The sequence below is a fragment of the Condylostylus longicornis genome, unplaced genomic scaffold (assembly GCF_029603195.1).
Source record: "Condylostylus longicornis isolate FDR11 unplaced genomic scaffold, ASM2960319v2 ptg000022l, whole genome shotgun sequence".
NCBI lineage: Eukaryota > Metazoa > Arthropoda > Insecta > Diptera > Dolichopodidae > Condylostylus > Condylostylus longicornis.
The window spans coordinates 4,785,941-4,803,808 of NW_026577991.1; the positions used below are offsets into that span (position 1 = coordinate 4,785,941).

The 17,868-nt window shown below is 20.1% G+C and overlaps 1 protein-coding gene across 1 annotated transcript in view; it reads left to right on the top strand.

Moving 5' to 3' along the window:
• Positions 1–17,868, top strand: part of LOC129606968 (zinc finger TRAF-type-containing protein 1 homolog) — a 37,005-nt gene that overhangs the window by 15,958 nt on the left and 3,179 nt on the right. Inside the window, exons 2-4 of the mRNA XM_055517621.1 lie at positions 15,855–15,913; positions 17,277–17,391; positions 17,680–17,803. Of these exons, the coding sequence (XP_055373596.1) occupies positions 15,855–15,913; positions 17,277–17,391; positions 17,680–17,803 (298 nt within the window). The remainder of the gene's footprint in view (positions 1–15,854; positions 15,914–17,276; positions 17,392–17,679; positions 17,804–17,868) is intronic.

Here is a 17,868-nt window from a genome sequence, read left to right on the forward strand (position 1 = left end):
CTCTTGACAATAGAATTATAATTTAGTTTCATGTTTAGATGTAATAAAAAAATTTAGAATAAGAGGCAAACTAATGTAAGAACCTAGATATATAACTGTCATTTATTATTTTGTTTTTTTTTCAACAATATAATCGAAATTTTTATATTTACTTTTAAAAGTTTTGAAAACTAAAGTTAATCAAAATTCTTATTATTAAAAGTATTCAATATTATACGATATTATTTATTATTGAATATAGTAATAAAATTCTTTTTAACCCTTAAATCCAACCCAAAGGCAAAAATGTATTCTGAAATTTTGAATTTTTACAAACGCACTCGGATTATTTACTTGCTAAAGTAAATTTTTCGCATATTGTTACAGGTAATAAATATCTCTAACAAGAATTACCATATAATTGTTAATAGGAGCGACAAAAAGCGTCGAATTTCTTGTAAAAGTGAAAAACAATTAAAATTTTCACTAATAGTTTTAACACCGTTTAAATGAAGTTTAAATTGTGGCACAGCGCTGTTTCCCTTTTTTGATTTTGAAAGCCCCACCGAATAAATTAGAAAATCGTTAACAATGGCTATTAATGGGTGCTTCTGGCAACAATGGTCATAGCTAATAATGATAATATAATTGGATTACATATTATTTTTTATTTTACTTATGTATTTTAATTGTATAAGTATTTGTGTGTAAAATTTTTCAAACGGTATCGAATTTCTCTAATAGATTTTTTGCAGTAATTTAAAGTCATTAAACTTAAATGATTTCCAGTTGGCAGTTTTATTTTTTTTTTTCCTAATTATCTTCAGTTAACTCCCAAATTATTAATATTTTCATTTATCTAAATAATTTTTTAAGAGAATAGAAATTTTTTGTTAAATGATCAATTTTTATTGCCAAGAATTTATAATCATTATCTATTTACAACGTTTTGAAATTTTATATTTATATACATACATTTATGTGTGTGTATTTATTGTGCTATGCATAAAAAAAAATTAAAATTACGTTCAGCTTTTTCCTCGTTGCCGTTTATTTTTTTTAGAAAAATAAATTAATATACGTACATATGTATGTATGTACATACATATATGGAAATAAGAAATTATTTACATACTCTGTGAACACACAGTGGTACGTACATATAATGTAAATAAGGGGGTACATATCGACATGATTATTGGTACACACCCAAATATTTTTAGAATATTGAAAAAAAAAATTTTCTCTTAACGTTAATTTTTTTCCCTTTGCTAAATATTTGGAATGGTACTGTAAAAATTGTAATTTCGTTTATGACACATACATAGAATAATCAATCCGCATTAATCTAAGACAATGTAACAAAAAATTATTGTAAGTAGTCACAATTTAAACCTAATATATCGTAAAAATATTATTTTAGAAACAAACTTGTAATTGGACTGAAATGAAACATACATACATACATATTTCTGTATTCTAATGTTTATTTTACAAACCATATACTAAAATCATTGTTCAAGGGTTTATCGGATCCGCATTGCAATCGCTATAATATTTTTTATCGTACAAATAATTCTATGATCATCTCTGTTTGTGTTCCGTTTTGCATAATTTTCCTTTACCATACTGTTTATTTTAATTTTTCTTAAAATAAATATTGTGTTTGGCTACCATATTGTATATGTGTGGATGTATATAGAAGTGTGCCTATAGATTCTAAATGTGTAATAAAAACCGTCAGCATCATCATATGTCCTTGCCTTTAAAATTTTATCAATGTTGAATATTTTGTATTTTTTTAAATTTCATATTTTTAAAATTAGATTGTATAAAATATAATTATTATGAATATACATTGTATGTTCATTGTATGTATGAACTCATAAAAATAAACATGCATACGTGTGACTAGAAATAGCAATGTAAATATGTGTGTATTTTGATGTTCTGTTATTAATTACAAAAAAATTAAGAAAAATTTCTGACAAAAGAAAGAAAATAATAATTATGTTGTTGACAATTTTACAATTATTGTAGTTATATATACTTACATACATAATTTTTATAAACACATACACGCTCTCAAATATTCGAATAAAACGTGCGTGATTCATTCAATTTTTTTTCCTATTTGTAAGTGTGCAACATTAATATTAATGCTGGTATTTTTATTAAGAAATATTTATTAAAAAATATTATATGTAATTAATTTTATTAGTCGTACATATACAAATATTCCTAATTTCATAACTGTCATAATTCACCTAGTGAGTGATAATTGCTGAATTTAGTAGCTTATTGTGAATGTATTATTAATGCAATTCTGACATAAGGGTTTTTTGTTAATTAATTTATAATAGCAGATATAATTTTAAATAATTTTATTTTCTTATTTTATAAGAATATTTAATAATTGAAAATTATTTTAAATCGAACTCTTTTAGTCAGCTATTATGGACAACACGTAGATAACTTTTTTTATGTTTTTTTTTTTTCAAATTCAAGGAACTAAGATTTGATTAAGTATTCTTAATGGGGTCTAAACCTCTACACACATTATAATATCGATTTGACATCATTATCGTAATATATAAATGATTATTTTCCATATACAATTGCACACATACATACTTATATGAATGTTTTTTTAATATTCTTTTAAAAATTAATTATGACAATATCAAATAGCTAAATAATAAATTTATACCAACAAAAATATTAAAATTCTCTCATATTTTACCACACGACCATATTAATTCACAATTCACATACAATAATGCATTTATTTACATGATACCGTTAAATAAAATTAAGTGCATAATCAATTTAAATAAAAATGAAAAATAAATAAAAAATTCCATGTTATTTCAACTTATAAAGTTCAATGTCAAGTATTATAATTTAATTTATATACATATATAAATACAAATATTAAATTATTATTTTGATAGATTTTACATATTTGTTATATTTTTATTTTATAATTGAATTTACAGACAAAATGTCTACATATTTTTTTGTAATGCTAATAAAATATGCTTGTCGATCATCAAAAAAAAATATTATTTTTGACTTTTTATTTTCCATTTAATTATTTTTATATAGAATTTATTTCTTCTTAATTATTATTTAAGAATTTGATGTGATTTCGTGTGATTTCGTGTGTATATTCGTGTATTTGTATATTTGTATCATTGTGAATTACAATAAAATTATTGTACATACATAGAATATAGATTATAAGATGAGAAAGAAAGAAAAATAAAATTTCTTTCTCTAATTGAGAAGATCAAAGGTCAAAAATTATATACATACATATGTATGTATTTAAATTTTGAAGTGATCAAATTTACGAAATCTAATCGTTTATTATTTACATACATACGTAGCATTTATGAGTACATACATGTATATGTATAACAAAAAGAAATTAGGAAAAAATGAGAAAATTAAATTCTCTAGACACGTTAAAATTTACTCAAAGAACTGTTATAATTATGAATTTAATCTTAGAATGTGTCAAATGTTTTCAATGTGGATACATTACGTTTTTAAATATGCTTGTATATTGTATGTACGTGTATGTATAATGTACATTATGTTTTCATAATTATTTAGATAACTAGAAATATTTCCGAAAAATAAGCAGTGGTACTTGAAATTTTATGTGTTTTGTTGTCGAATTACAATTTTTCTTTTAGATTGAAGTATTGCCACGATTAGAAAAAAAATTTGATACAAGGAATTTGTGGAATAGTTAAATTGGAAACTGGATTTGCTGAAGTCATAGCAAAACAAAAATATAACAGGAATAATAAAGTTACAAAAAAATATAAAATAATAGCAAAAGGTAAGCAGCATAATATATTTTAAAAATTATACTGTACTACATGCCAGATATAAACTAGGGGTATGAATGCAATTGAAGCCTATTATCTAAATAGTAATGAAACACACTGTATGTACACACGTACATATGTATTTGATTTTGATATTTTTCATAAATATTCAGAATTGTAGAACACATCCATCTGCAAATACGCAAAAATTTCAAAATTTCTTGATAAAAAATTAAATTCTTTAATACACAAAATGATTTCAATTGAAAATAATTAAAATGAAATTGAAGATTATTATTATGTAAATTTTAATTAAATTACAAATAAAAAATAAAAACAAAAATATTTTAATAGACGAGCTTATTTTATTAAATATGTAAATCATATATATGTATGTATTTATGTATGTGAAACCTCTACAGGTAAACAGATGGTTATAGATCATAAAACATATCGATACTATATTTTAGTTAATTTAAATTATAATTTAATTAATTAGATATTTTACTATCAGTATGACAATATGAGCGTATAGCAAAATGCAAATTTTACAAAGAATTCTTAAAGAAATTTTTCAACAGACTGGACGTATGTCTCAATTAGACTTTACTTTGACATACAGGTAAACACTACTATTATCAATCATACTTTGTGTAGCAATTGTCTTCAAAAAAGTCAAATTGACATAAAATTTTTAATTTGGTAGACGCCGGATGATTTTTAACTACATATTTAAAATCTCATTTCATAAATTCCTAATTAATAACAAAGAAGTTAAGAATGAATTTAAAAAATAATTACAATTTCCTAATGATTCTTTACAAAAAGGTCATAAGTCATAAATGCAATTACTTTAGTTTTCGATACCTTCTTATATTTTTCCAATATTTAGTGAGTTTTATTGCAAAAAATTGTTAAAAAAATTACCTGTTGTGTTGTGTTAGGCTTTTAATCATCAAATCAACAATATTTTTCTCTAACAAATAATTTCATGAACGTTTGTATTTTTGTTTTTGGCAGGTTTTTTTTCTCATTTTTTTTACTTTTCTTTTTTTTTTTACAGTATGCAATAAATCTGATGTTACGTTTGATTTCGTGTTTATATTTCTTTCTCTTTCTCTTATTTCTTTTTTGGTTTTTTTGCATTGTTTCTCTTTTGTTTAGAAATTGTTTATTATATTTTAAGAATCTATTTTATTTCAATGTATTACATAAAATTATAAAGGGTCTATTAAATGGGAAACTTCAGAAACAATTAAAAGTTAATTACATATGTAGGTATACTAATTTTGCCAATTAAACTCAATTACATTTGCTCAATTCGTACTTTCCTGTCACGTCTGTCTCGTTCGCGTCTCCTAAAATTTGAGCATCTCTTTGTTTATGGTTTCTTTTTTAAAAATTGAGTAATTTTTTTACATCTTAAAATAAATACTAAAACTTTTTGACATCCAAACTGTTATAAGTACATAATTTTTGAATTCTATTTGGTAAATGAATAGTACACAATTTTGAAAAACAATTCAAACTGTTATACGTGTACGTAACATAATTGTTATACAAGTTTTTTTCATTCTATTTTGCAAACGAATAAGGCACATTTTTGCAACTATGAATTCTCCATTGGCAGACCCTATATACAGTTAATTTAAAGTGCATATGGGTTTGTATACCTATTTCGTTATACAATATAAGTATGATAAATAAATATATACTCATACAAGTTGAGAAAAATTTAATTTTTATTTTCTTTACATTAGTTTTTTAATATATACATATGTATACTTTATTGAATAATGTTTTGAACATAAACGAGATATTGATCTTGAATTTAACAAACTATTAAAATAAAATATAAAAGATGAAAGAAAAGGAAATATGTATATGGGGGTATACATTTGTATAAAGTTATATGGAAACTGTTGGATTATTGTGTTCATATTAAAAATTATTTTGTTTTCTATTTATTTATTTTTTTTTACATTATAAAATAATGAATATATAAATGTAGTTTTTTAATATTATTTATTGTAACAAATTTTTTAATAGAATAATAATAAATAATATCGTAATATAAATTGCCATCTTGAGAATTTTAGAGAGTTTTCAATATCAAAATTTTACATGTACACTTTAAGTGTATAACACTCTTAATTTCAAAACTTCACTACATATTAATAATAACAATATAATATAAGAGATTAGCTGTTTTAAAGATTAGCTGTAATGCTAATATAATTGAATTTTGAAGTTTAACATATCCTGAAAAGGAGGCACTGTTTTATAACAGTTTTATCGAAACTGGTTTGAATCGCTGAAATTAACATTTGAAAATTCTTTAAATGTAATTTTTGATTTACCTTTTTTTTGTTTTTTGTCTTACCTGCTAAAGATACAATAGAAAGATATATAGATATCCTAATAGAGATATACAAAAAAATTAATTGTATCATGCCTATAAATATAACGGTGTTTTTCTTTTTACCTATTTGTATAACATTAGTGCAAACAGACCATCATAAATTTTTTAATATGTATAATTCTTTCTCATTTTACTTCTTTTCAGCTTCAAATCTATTTTACATCATTATGAAAAGATCTTGAACGTGGCTTGGCTTATGAAACCATTTATGTTAGTTAATAATATATCTATTTATGTATGTACACCCAACCACATGTATATCTAACCTTTAACGGTTAGTTAAGTATTTCGTTATAACAGCAATGATTATATATTGTTTTTTTTTGCTTTATACCAATTATTATGTACCTGATATTGTAAATAAATTGTTATACTAAAATAAAATGTTATATATTTTATAATAATATTACTGTTAAATTATATATCTACGTATGTAGTACATATGTGTATATTATGCACAAAAATGCATGTACATATACATTTATACATTTGTAAAATAATACGAGTATAGGTAAAATTGTTATAAAATTAGATAGATTTCTTATTTGTTACATTATTACATATGGATGTATGTACATATTTGGATACATATAATGGATACAGGTGTGCTCAGGTGTTCTTTTTATGATCAGAAAAATTAGAAAAACAAAAAAGAAAAAATAACAGAGTGAAGATAATTTGACCTTTTATATTGAATATTAGATTTGTGTATAACAGTGTATATGTATGTACGAGTATGTATAGAGATGTCAAATGTATACGTATAAAGGGTGATCAATTTTAGATGATTTTTTATTTTTGTATTCTCAAATAAAAATTTGCAATCAATAATAAATATATTTATGTATATGTACATGCATAGCGAAATAATTTGTTATATTGGCCTCTTGTACCCAAATGATCGTATGCCTTAGGTTAATTTTTCAATTTTGCAATTTTCTATAAAGGTTTTTATTTATATTAGCAATTATTCTTTAAAAAAAATTCTAATTAATTCGCATTTTAAATAATTTTTTTTTAATTTTTATTAATTTGTTCCAAAATCAATTTGAAAATTCCAATTTTTTTATAGAAATAAGAAAAATATTTTCTCCTATTGAAAAATTAATGCATCAAATATTTACAGTTTATTTACGAATTTCTGATTTGTTAAAGTTTAGATTTCAAAAATGTCATTTCGTTCTCACAACTTTCAAGAATTCATTCTCAAAAAGAGAATGAATTCTGTTCAATTCTGAAGTTCACTGTTATGTCAAAATTAAAATTTCTAATGTCAAATGTTACCAATTTACTGCATTTTTGTTTTGGTTATTAGATTTACCTTTATTTTTGTAAACACAAAGAAATTTTTATAATTATATTACAACACATACACCAATTTTTATTTTTAATAAAAAAAAATAATAAAAAAACCTGATTTTATCGAATTTCAAGTATGTTTCTTTTTTTTTAAGATGAAAATTTGAGTTTTTCTAGAGGCAAAAAAATAAATGTCTACTTAATATTTAAATAGTAGATAACAAGAAAAAAAATTTTTTTAAACAAGACTTTCTTTTAATTTTACATACATAAATTTTTTTCTTTGTCTTCTAAAATTTTGTTTTATCCTTTGTTTTATTTCAATAAATAATGCTTATATGAATAATATACTGTATTATGTAGAGGGCGCTTATTTTATAATAAATAACCCTAATAAATTTGTATAATTTAGAATTTTCTAAATTAGATTTAGAATAATTTAGAAAATGACATTCTAAACTAAAAATAACAGGAGTTATTGAAATTCTATTATAGCTTTCTTTCATTAAATATAATTTCTTTGAGTAATTAGAGAGCAATTGTTGCTAAATTTAGTTGTCATTTTATTATATAAATCCATTAGTTGGCAATTAATTGACAAATTCATAGTGGTATGTAAGTACATACATTTATAATTTATTTGTTCTCTAATATGTTAACATTTTCTTATTAATTTCAATTTCAAAATAATCTCATTAATTTTAATTTGAAATGTTTCTCACCTAGACTAGTAATATTAGTATGTGTTGTAGAATATTTTGAAAATGAAATGATATTAAAAATAATTTTTAAAAAAATTCGTAAAAGAGAGCGGAATATGGTGAATCAAAGCTTTGTTTTTGAAAATTTCCGGTGTATGTTATTGGATTTGTAATTAGATATTATTTAACAAAATTTGACAAATCATATTGTCAAATGTGTCAAATTTTACCATTTCTACTCAAATATTATTTGAAATAAAGTGTATTGTATTTATTTAGTACTGTTATTTTCTTTAAATTTAATAAGCTGAGTCATAGTGCCAAATGTCGATTATATTAAATTTAGAAATGTATCGTAAAATAAATAGATCTTGATACTCAAAATATAATACATATGAATGTGAAAAAAAAAATAGAAATTACTTATATGTGGAGTTGAATTCTATAATGATAATCTGATGAAAAAATTTAGAAAATCTTTATATATTCAAATGAAATATAAAAATTAAACGGAAATATTAATGGAAAAAAGTTGTAGGTAAACTGGATTAAACTAGATTATTTTCATTCAACATCTCTTGCTTTTACCATTTATGCGATTTATGAAATTCAATATTAAAGAAGAATAAAGGAAAAAAAATTAATCGAATTTAATTTATAGATCAGGTGTGTTTTTAATATATGTATGTATGTACATAATATTATAATTTATTATAATATTTGAATGTTTGAATTATTCCCTAATACAGTATAATAAATATTAAATTAAAAGTAAACAATGTGTGTATATGTGTAGGGTTGGATTAATTTAATTTTAAGCAATAGGGTTGGACAAAATTGAAATCGTCGATTGTTTTATCAAAATATAGATTTAAAGTATAAAATTCTACTTATTAGTTAAATTAATTCTTACTTAATATTAGAGTGATTCAGCTATACTTTTAGATTTCCCAATATTATATTTTAAATTACAAAATAATTAATTAAAAATTTCGACACAATAATAGAAATGGACCTTGAAAATTCAACATTTATGTCCTTCATACAACTCTGTATTAAATTTTAAGTATAGCTTTTGCTTTGAAATGTAAATTATTTTTAAAAATTTTTTTTTTTGTTTAAAACCCAAACTTCCTTTTCAATAACTGAACGTGGTTTTATTTTTAAATTTATTATTAAACAGGTTAATTTTAATAATATTCATCCCACTTATTTGTATGTATATTGATCTGTAAACTTATCTTAATAATTTTGCAATAATAAATTATTATGAACCGGTATATACTATTATAATTCGTGCGTAAATTTTTATTAAAGCAGTAAAAAAAAAAAAATTAAGTTTGTTCTTTTAATTAACAGGTTTTTAAAATTTTTGCTAATTAAATTTCATTATAAGCGTCCTGAATTCATTCGTATATTCTTTATTATTGTTTATAAGTACGAACGAATACTAGTTTTTTTTTTCTTATGATTTATAGTGACATCTATATTTGAATATCTTAAAATTTTTAGTTAGGTCATGGTTTCAACTGTGATTTGGTATGGGGTATTCGAATATTTTTCTATTTTTTATTTAAAATTCACAATATTGTGTTTTTAATTATTTTATGTTTAAATAATGCTTCCTTAATATTATTAATGAGATTAATAAATATTTTAATGAATTCAAATTTAATGATAATTGGAATTGTTTTGATATCTATAAAAAAAAATTTGTCACACGCTTCTAAGTCGAAGTTTTTTTGTTTTATTTTGATGCGTAGAAAAATCAATTTCTAGTTAAGTAAATTAATTTAATATAATATTAATTAAATAATTAACATATTTTAAGAATTCGCAATTAAGTGAGGTGAATTATTCAAATTTTGCAAAAAAAAAGATAAAACTGTGCGAAATTCAAATAAAATCAAATTTTTTCAAAATTATTAAAATTATATTATGACGTTTAGATTTAATATTTGAAAAAATATAATGATAATTGTGAGATAATTATTTTTTTTCGTTATTTTGGAAATAATTGAATCTATTAATCAAAATTTTTGACTGAATTAAAATGAATTTTGAATTACATTCTACATACTCACCTAAAATTAAATGAAATTAATAAACAAAATACTTTTAAATATTACCGACTTTTTAGAGATTTAATTAAATAAAATAGATTAAAAATTAATTTAAATATAAATTATAAAAAATTTTTTTAAAAATTTTGTTTACTATTAAAATAATTTCTTTTTTTAAAGTAAGACGTAATTATAAAAAAAAATGTAGGTAATTAAATACTATTGTGAATAAATTTAAATTACATAAGTTGTTTTTGTTTTTTTATTTTTTTATTTTAATTATTTCTGTACTATAATTGAATGCGAAGAATGGAAACAAAACACAATTATTAGTCATGCCATATTTTACATTCAAATGCATACTTAGGCTTATTAGATTGTTATTGTTGCATACGTTTGTACACATGTACCATAGAGGATATGTCATATACATATGTAGGTAAAGATAGTGATTAGAAATATGTCATAAACCGCAATCACTATTTTCAGAATTATTTGTTGCTTTCAACTAATGCAATGACGTATAATCGAAAATGAATTTTGAAAATTTAAATTAAAAGAAAAAAATATTTTAAAATATTTAATTATAATGTTTAAATAATTTAAATCGTAAATTGTAAAAAAAATTTCTTGGTAACAATAAGTAAATTTAAATTTGCATGATAATTAAATATAAAAAATTGTTTGCAGTTAACAATTGTTGGCGTCTTTCAAATTAAATAAAAAAAAAAATTAAGAACTTTTTTTTGACATTTTTTTTTGCTCGAAACGAAAACTAAATTATTCTTTTTCTTGAATTTTAAAAATATTTTGACATTTTCTTATAAGAAAAATAAGAAAAAAATAAATTTTATTAAATTTAAAATTTTAAGTTGAAATAAATAAAAATTTTTGTTACTTTTTATACATACTGTTCAATGTTTTGTGCCAACTTTACAATAAATTCTCTTTACTCATAAATTCAAAGAGAAAGAAGTCTCAATTAAAAATGTTTACTGTGTAGTGTAGAGTTTTGTATGGAGAATATTTAAACAAAAATTAATTTTCCGTATTATGAATGTCTACTAGATAAAACTGTGATTATAAATCGTATAAAAACAAAAAAAAAAAAATATTTGAAATTGTTCGAAAATCTTTAATCGTAGTAAGAGTAGACATTTTCGATAATTTTTCGGATAATTTCGGCAATATTCTATTCTATATAATTTTAGTAAACATTTATAATCAAGGGAAAGAGTTTACAGGAAAGAGAGCGTAAAATGAGATTTAAAGATGTAAATTGTTGGTAACACTTTAAACTTTATGAAGTATCGCAATATATTTTGGTAGTCAATAGAAATGGGACGATAAAAATATGCTTGTTGGGAAAATTTAACTTGTCCGGGCGGCAGCGAAACGTATTATTCATTGGGTTGAATTAAACTTTATAAAATATAAATTTTTTTCGACAAATATGATTAAAATTTTTTTTTTAATATAGATTTGTGATTAGTAAAGTTTATGATAAACTCGTAATATTCGAACTAATAAATCTGTTTTCAACGAAAAATTACAAATAAATATCTTAAAAGTTAAAATATTTAAAATAATTAAATAAAATCAAATGATAAACGGTTCTTTTTTTTCAACAACTATTTATAATTTTTTTTTTTTGTAAAGTTAAGTTTTTTTTTTTAATGTTGAAAGTAAAAACGGGGAAAAAATTTAAATTATTAGAAGAAGTCAAAGTTTTTAAGTGTTTAAAAAAATTTTTTTTTTTTCCTGAGTTTGAATACTTGCGTGCTGTTAAACTGGTTCAGTCTATTAAAAATTTGGAATTGAATACAATTATATTTGAATACAAAGTACTTTTATTTTTAATATGTTAATTTATATTCAATGGTTTAATTATATATAACTGTAATATTTTATAATATACGAAATTTTTTTTTAATTTCAAAAAAATATAAAATTTTTTCTACATTAAAAACCATTGTTCGTGGAATATTTTTTGTTAACATATTACAAAAAAAAAGATTTTAAATATTTTCGAATAAATTAGTTATTTTTTTTTTTTTGTTTCATCGAGTGGTTATTTAGAATTATAGAAAAATATTTATTAATTTTGAAATAAACAGAAAAAAAAAATTAAATTTTTTTTTCGAAATTTTTCGGAATTTATTTCCGAAAATTTCTTTACCGTTATTTGTTTTATTTTCGAAATTTTCTTAAAATTATTAAACAGAAAAAAAAATTTTTTTATTTAATTTTAATTAATTAATATTTAATATTAATTAATTTTTATTATAGTTTTTTATTTATTTAGTTTTAAAATTTATTTTGTTTTGTTTTTTAAAATTATTGAAATAGAAGCGTACATACAATTTGTTGGACATACAAATTGTTGGACATGCAAATTGTTGTTTCATTTCAATATTTTGTTTTGCAGTTCCGGTTTTTTTAACATACTATTCCACTTCGAAAATTGTTTAAATTGAATTAATAACTTCAATTATTAAAATATTTTTTTTGAAAATTACCTTTGTAATTTTCTAGTTAATGAAACAACAATAATATTTTCAAAAAAAAACAAAAATTAATTTCAATTTTATAAATTTTAAAATTATTTCTTTGTTTCAAATTTTAATTTCAATTTCATTTGTTTCATATCAATATTGTTTTTATTTAATTTGTTATTTTTCAAATTATTTTTTATTGAATTTTTAAAATTCATTTAACTTTCAATTTTGATTTATTTTAAATTAATTATTTTTTCTATTAATTTCTTTTTTTTCTTATTGTATAAAATTTTATACAATAACATATAAATTAATATTTAAATTTATTACTTGAATTAATAATTAATATAAATATATATATATATATAAATTAATATATTTAATTAATATAAATTAATATACAGTATATATATAATAATATTATATTTTATATACAATCGAATTTAGAAACAAAAAATTTCTAAACAAGAAAAAAAAATTTTATTATTTAATAATGTAAATAAAAATAAAAATGAAAAAAATTACAAGAAAAAAATTTTTTTAATTATATAAATATTAAAAATATATAGTTTATTAACTATTTTAAAGTAAAAATAATATTAAAGAAAAATTAAGAAAAGAATATGATAAAAAACTAACAGAAGAAAAGTAATGAAAAGAATAAAAAATATAAAAGAAGAAGAATATGTTAAATTTTATTTGTATTTACATTGTTTATTGCAACTAAAAAAGATATAACATTTTTTTTTTAAATTTATAAAATAATTATTTTTTAACAAATCAAAAAAAAAAAATGCAATTTTTAGTAATTTATTAAATTTTTTATATTATTTAACTATAAAAATAATAAGGAGAAATATTTGAAGAAAAAAATATTAAATTGTAATTTGTATAAATGTTATATAACAGAAATGAAGCCGAAATATCAAGAAAAAAACAAATGCATAAAGAATATTATTTAAAAGAAAAACGAAAAGAATATGAAAAAAAAATTGTGAAAAAAATACTAAATGGAAATGAAAAAAAAAAAGAAATGGGGTTTTAATAAAAATTTATTTTAATTAAAAATCAAATTGTTTACTGTTTTTATTTAATAAAATATGTATATGGAATGAAATTGAAGAAAACAACAAGACTAAATGAGAGAGTGCAAGAGGAATGAGAAAATCGAAGAAAACGAAACACAATTGTTATATTTTAACAACTAGTTTTTTTCTCTTATATTTTGTTGTCGTTAGAGTATATACCCTTAGTTGTAAGAGGCATTATTTTTTTTTTTGTTTTTTTTTTTTGCATTTCTATATAAATTCGATTTTGGAAAGGAATAGAATAAAAAAAAAATTAGAAAAAAAAATCTTCTCTTGTTGATTTTGATTTTTTTTTTTCCTTCTTATATATACAAACCATAACTAAGTGTAAAAACAGAACCAAAGCGGTGAACGGTAACGGCTGACGATTTTTGTTATTAACTCAAAACAACAGCGAAACGGTAAAATCAACTTTTTAGTTACACACACATATGGACGCAAAAATAATACCTACGAAGGTAAAATAGGATTTAATACAGTCTTAAATTCTATTTTACCGCCGATGGTAAAATCCGCATCGGTAATTTCACTTCATTCTGGTCATATTGGTGTATTCTATATGAATTTTGACATATCGCCGTAAAAAATCGCTCTTGTTCTGTTTTTTTTTTACTTAAATTGGCTCCTTTTTAAATTTTTTAAATACAGCTTTCAAAATATTTTTGAAAATCATAAAACAATATATGATTATATATGCATATATATATATATAGAAATTGATGTATATGTATTTGTTTTATTTTCTTTTTCAACTAGTAATTGTTATACATATATTAATAAATTATTATATTCATAATAAATTTTGTTATACATATTTTATAACATAATAATAATAATTATTAAAATTATAATAATATTAAAAATATTATTATAAATTATACAATATTATTGAAGTGAGCATATTACAAATTTCATTTTTTTCTTTTTTTATACTTTGAAAATTAATTTAATAAAAATTTATTATTTATTATTATTGAAAATATGTACATATATGTATATATTTTTTTTTTCGTGTCCTTAAACATTAATTCATTATTATATAACAAAAAAAAAAATCATCAATCCAATTCAACTATATAGAAAAAATCCAATTAAATCCAATTTAATCAAATCCCAAAATAATATTAACCCAATCCGCTCCAATCAACAATATAAGTTAATCATAAAATATAAATTGAAAATTTATATTTTTTTTTATTTGATTGCTGCTCAATTATTTTCTAAAATAATAATAATAATAATAATTTTTATTTTTCAATTACTTGTATATCCTAAAAACCATAACATTAAAACAAAAAATCAAAAACCATAAATACTGATTTATATTTTTCTTTTTTTTTTTCCTTTTTTGACAGCTTTTATGTATAATAGAATAGAAAAAAATAGGTATATTTTGACATTTACAAAAAAATGTGAATGCTTTATTTATTCTAAAAAAGTGTTATATTTTAAAATTTTTTTAATTATCAATAAAATAGTGGGACTGTATGAAAAGTATTATACAAATTATATTTGTAAAAATTTTCCAAAATATTTATTGATTATATATCACATATTTATAGTTTATTTTATATATGTTATACATGTACAGTATTCGTATAAAAGAAAAATTTACAAAAAAAATTGAATTGTATTTTTTTTTTTAATTTTTGGAAATAATTTGTTCTTAAATTATTTTTTTCTTTTATTAAAAAATTTTATTATGTATTATTATTATAAAATATTTTTCTTCTAAATTTCAGAAAAAAAAGCCTTCTCAACAAAAATGATTACATACTTAACCCTTTTTTTCAAAATAAAATATTTTTTTTTTTTTTATAATATTATTATTAAAAATTATATTTCAGTTTAAAATTTAAATAAAATATTAAAATATTGTAGATAAATTTTGCAATAAAACAAATTTTATTTTGACATTTATTAAAAAAAATAAAATTTTTCTAATTTCTTATAAAATTTCAGTGTCAAATGGGACACCTTATGTGCGCTGCATGCTTTTCTCATTTGCTTGCAGATGGGCGGTAAGTTTGATTTTTTTTTTGTCAATCTTATGTAGACATTAAATTTGATTATATTTCTTTATATAATTATAAATTAAAGAAATATAATCTTTTTTTTTAAAAGAAAAACCAAAAAAAGTAAAGTAAAATTTTATTAATTTTTTTTTTGTTATTTACAAAATTACAAAATCATCGACATCTTTTTTATTTTTTTTCTCATTAATACAATAATAATTCGATATTAATTTTTCTTTTCTTAATTTAATTATAATTTTATAATAATTATTTGTTGAAAATCATTGCGTATTATTTTTAAATTATTCTTTTTATCATATTAAAATTTTCTTATTTGAAAATTTACACTTTTCATATTTGTAAAATAGTTATTGTGAATAGGAATTTTATTTTTAAAAAAAAATTCAAAAAAAACAATTGTGAATTTATAATTTAAAGAATTTAAATTGATTGCTGCATTGTAATGTCATTGTCATTGCAAATATTCTCAATATTTACTTTGAAAATATTTGATATATGACACATTATTAATATGGGAAAATTGAAAATTTATTTTAAATATAAAAATAACTTCTAATAATATAAAGATGAATGCATTTATTGAAATTTAAAATGAAAAGTGTAAATTATTTTTATATAATTTTTCGATTTCCTAAACCTTATCAGTATTTTATATATATATAAAATATGCAATTAAATTGGGAAAGATGTTGTAATATTTTGTAACTTGTACAAATTAAAAATTGTGTTTTAAAAAAAAAATTGGAAGTAAATGAACGAAATTATGTTCAAACTTAATATTGAATTAGTAATTTTAAGATTTCCTCAATGAAAATCTATTTTCTCTGAATTGAAATTTCGATATTTTTAAAATTTGTGAATTTTTATTAAATTCATAAATTAAATAATAATGCTGTTGTTATTTAAAATTCTTTTTTCCAAATTAAAATAAAAATATTTTTAAATTAATATTTTTTTCACTTTTTTGTAAAAAAAATATTAATTTATTATTAAAAATATTATTATTAAAAAGCCATTCTAATTTTTTATAAAACCAATTTTTTAACAAAAACAAAATACTTTAAATAAGAAAATATAAAATGCAAAAAAAAAAAAAAATTAAAAAGAAAAAGATATGCTTTAAATTCGAAAGAAAAAATTTTTGCACAAGTTGTGAACTTTCGAAATCAAAACTGAAACAAAAAGCAAGAAGAAAACTTAAAGGATTACAAACATCCTTGACTAACAACTCAAACTACAACAACAACATCAACAACAATCAAAATCATTATCAAAACAACAACAATAATACAAGTAGTATTTCGAAAATTCATAAACTTAAAAAAACTTTTAATTTCATATCAAAAAGTCTAAGGGATCAAATGGCAACATGTCCAAATTGTCGTATTGAAATATCAAAAAGTACAGCAACAAGAAATTTGGCAGTTGAAAAAGCAGCATCCGAATTACCGAGTGAATGTCAAGTAATTTTTTAATTATTATTTAAGAAAAAAAAAAAAAATTTACAATAAATAAATAAAATATATTTACATTTTTATAATAAAATTTTAATTAATTTTGAAAAAAAAATATTTGATAAATTTATTAATTAATTTTGTTCTTTTTATTTTTTTTTCTTTGTTTTTTTTTTTCCGGTGGACACACAATAATGTCTTTCTTCTTGTTTCTTACTGTTAATCTTCCGTTCGTTCTTGTTTCTATGCACTTTTTTTTTCCGTCAAAAAAAAAAAAAAAATAATTTTTTGTTTTAGTATTGTAATATTGAATATCCGTACAAATCTTTGGAACGTCATGAACAATATGAATGTCAAGAACGTCCAACAAATTGTAAATTCAATAGAATTGGTTGTCCATGGAGAGGTCCAGCTCATGAAAGTAAACATTAATTTTATCTTAAATTAAAATTCTAAGATTTTAATTAAAATATTACTCTTTCTATT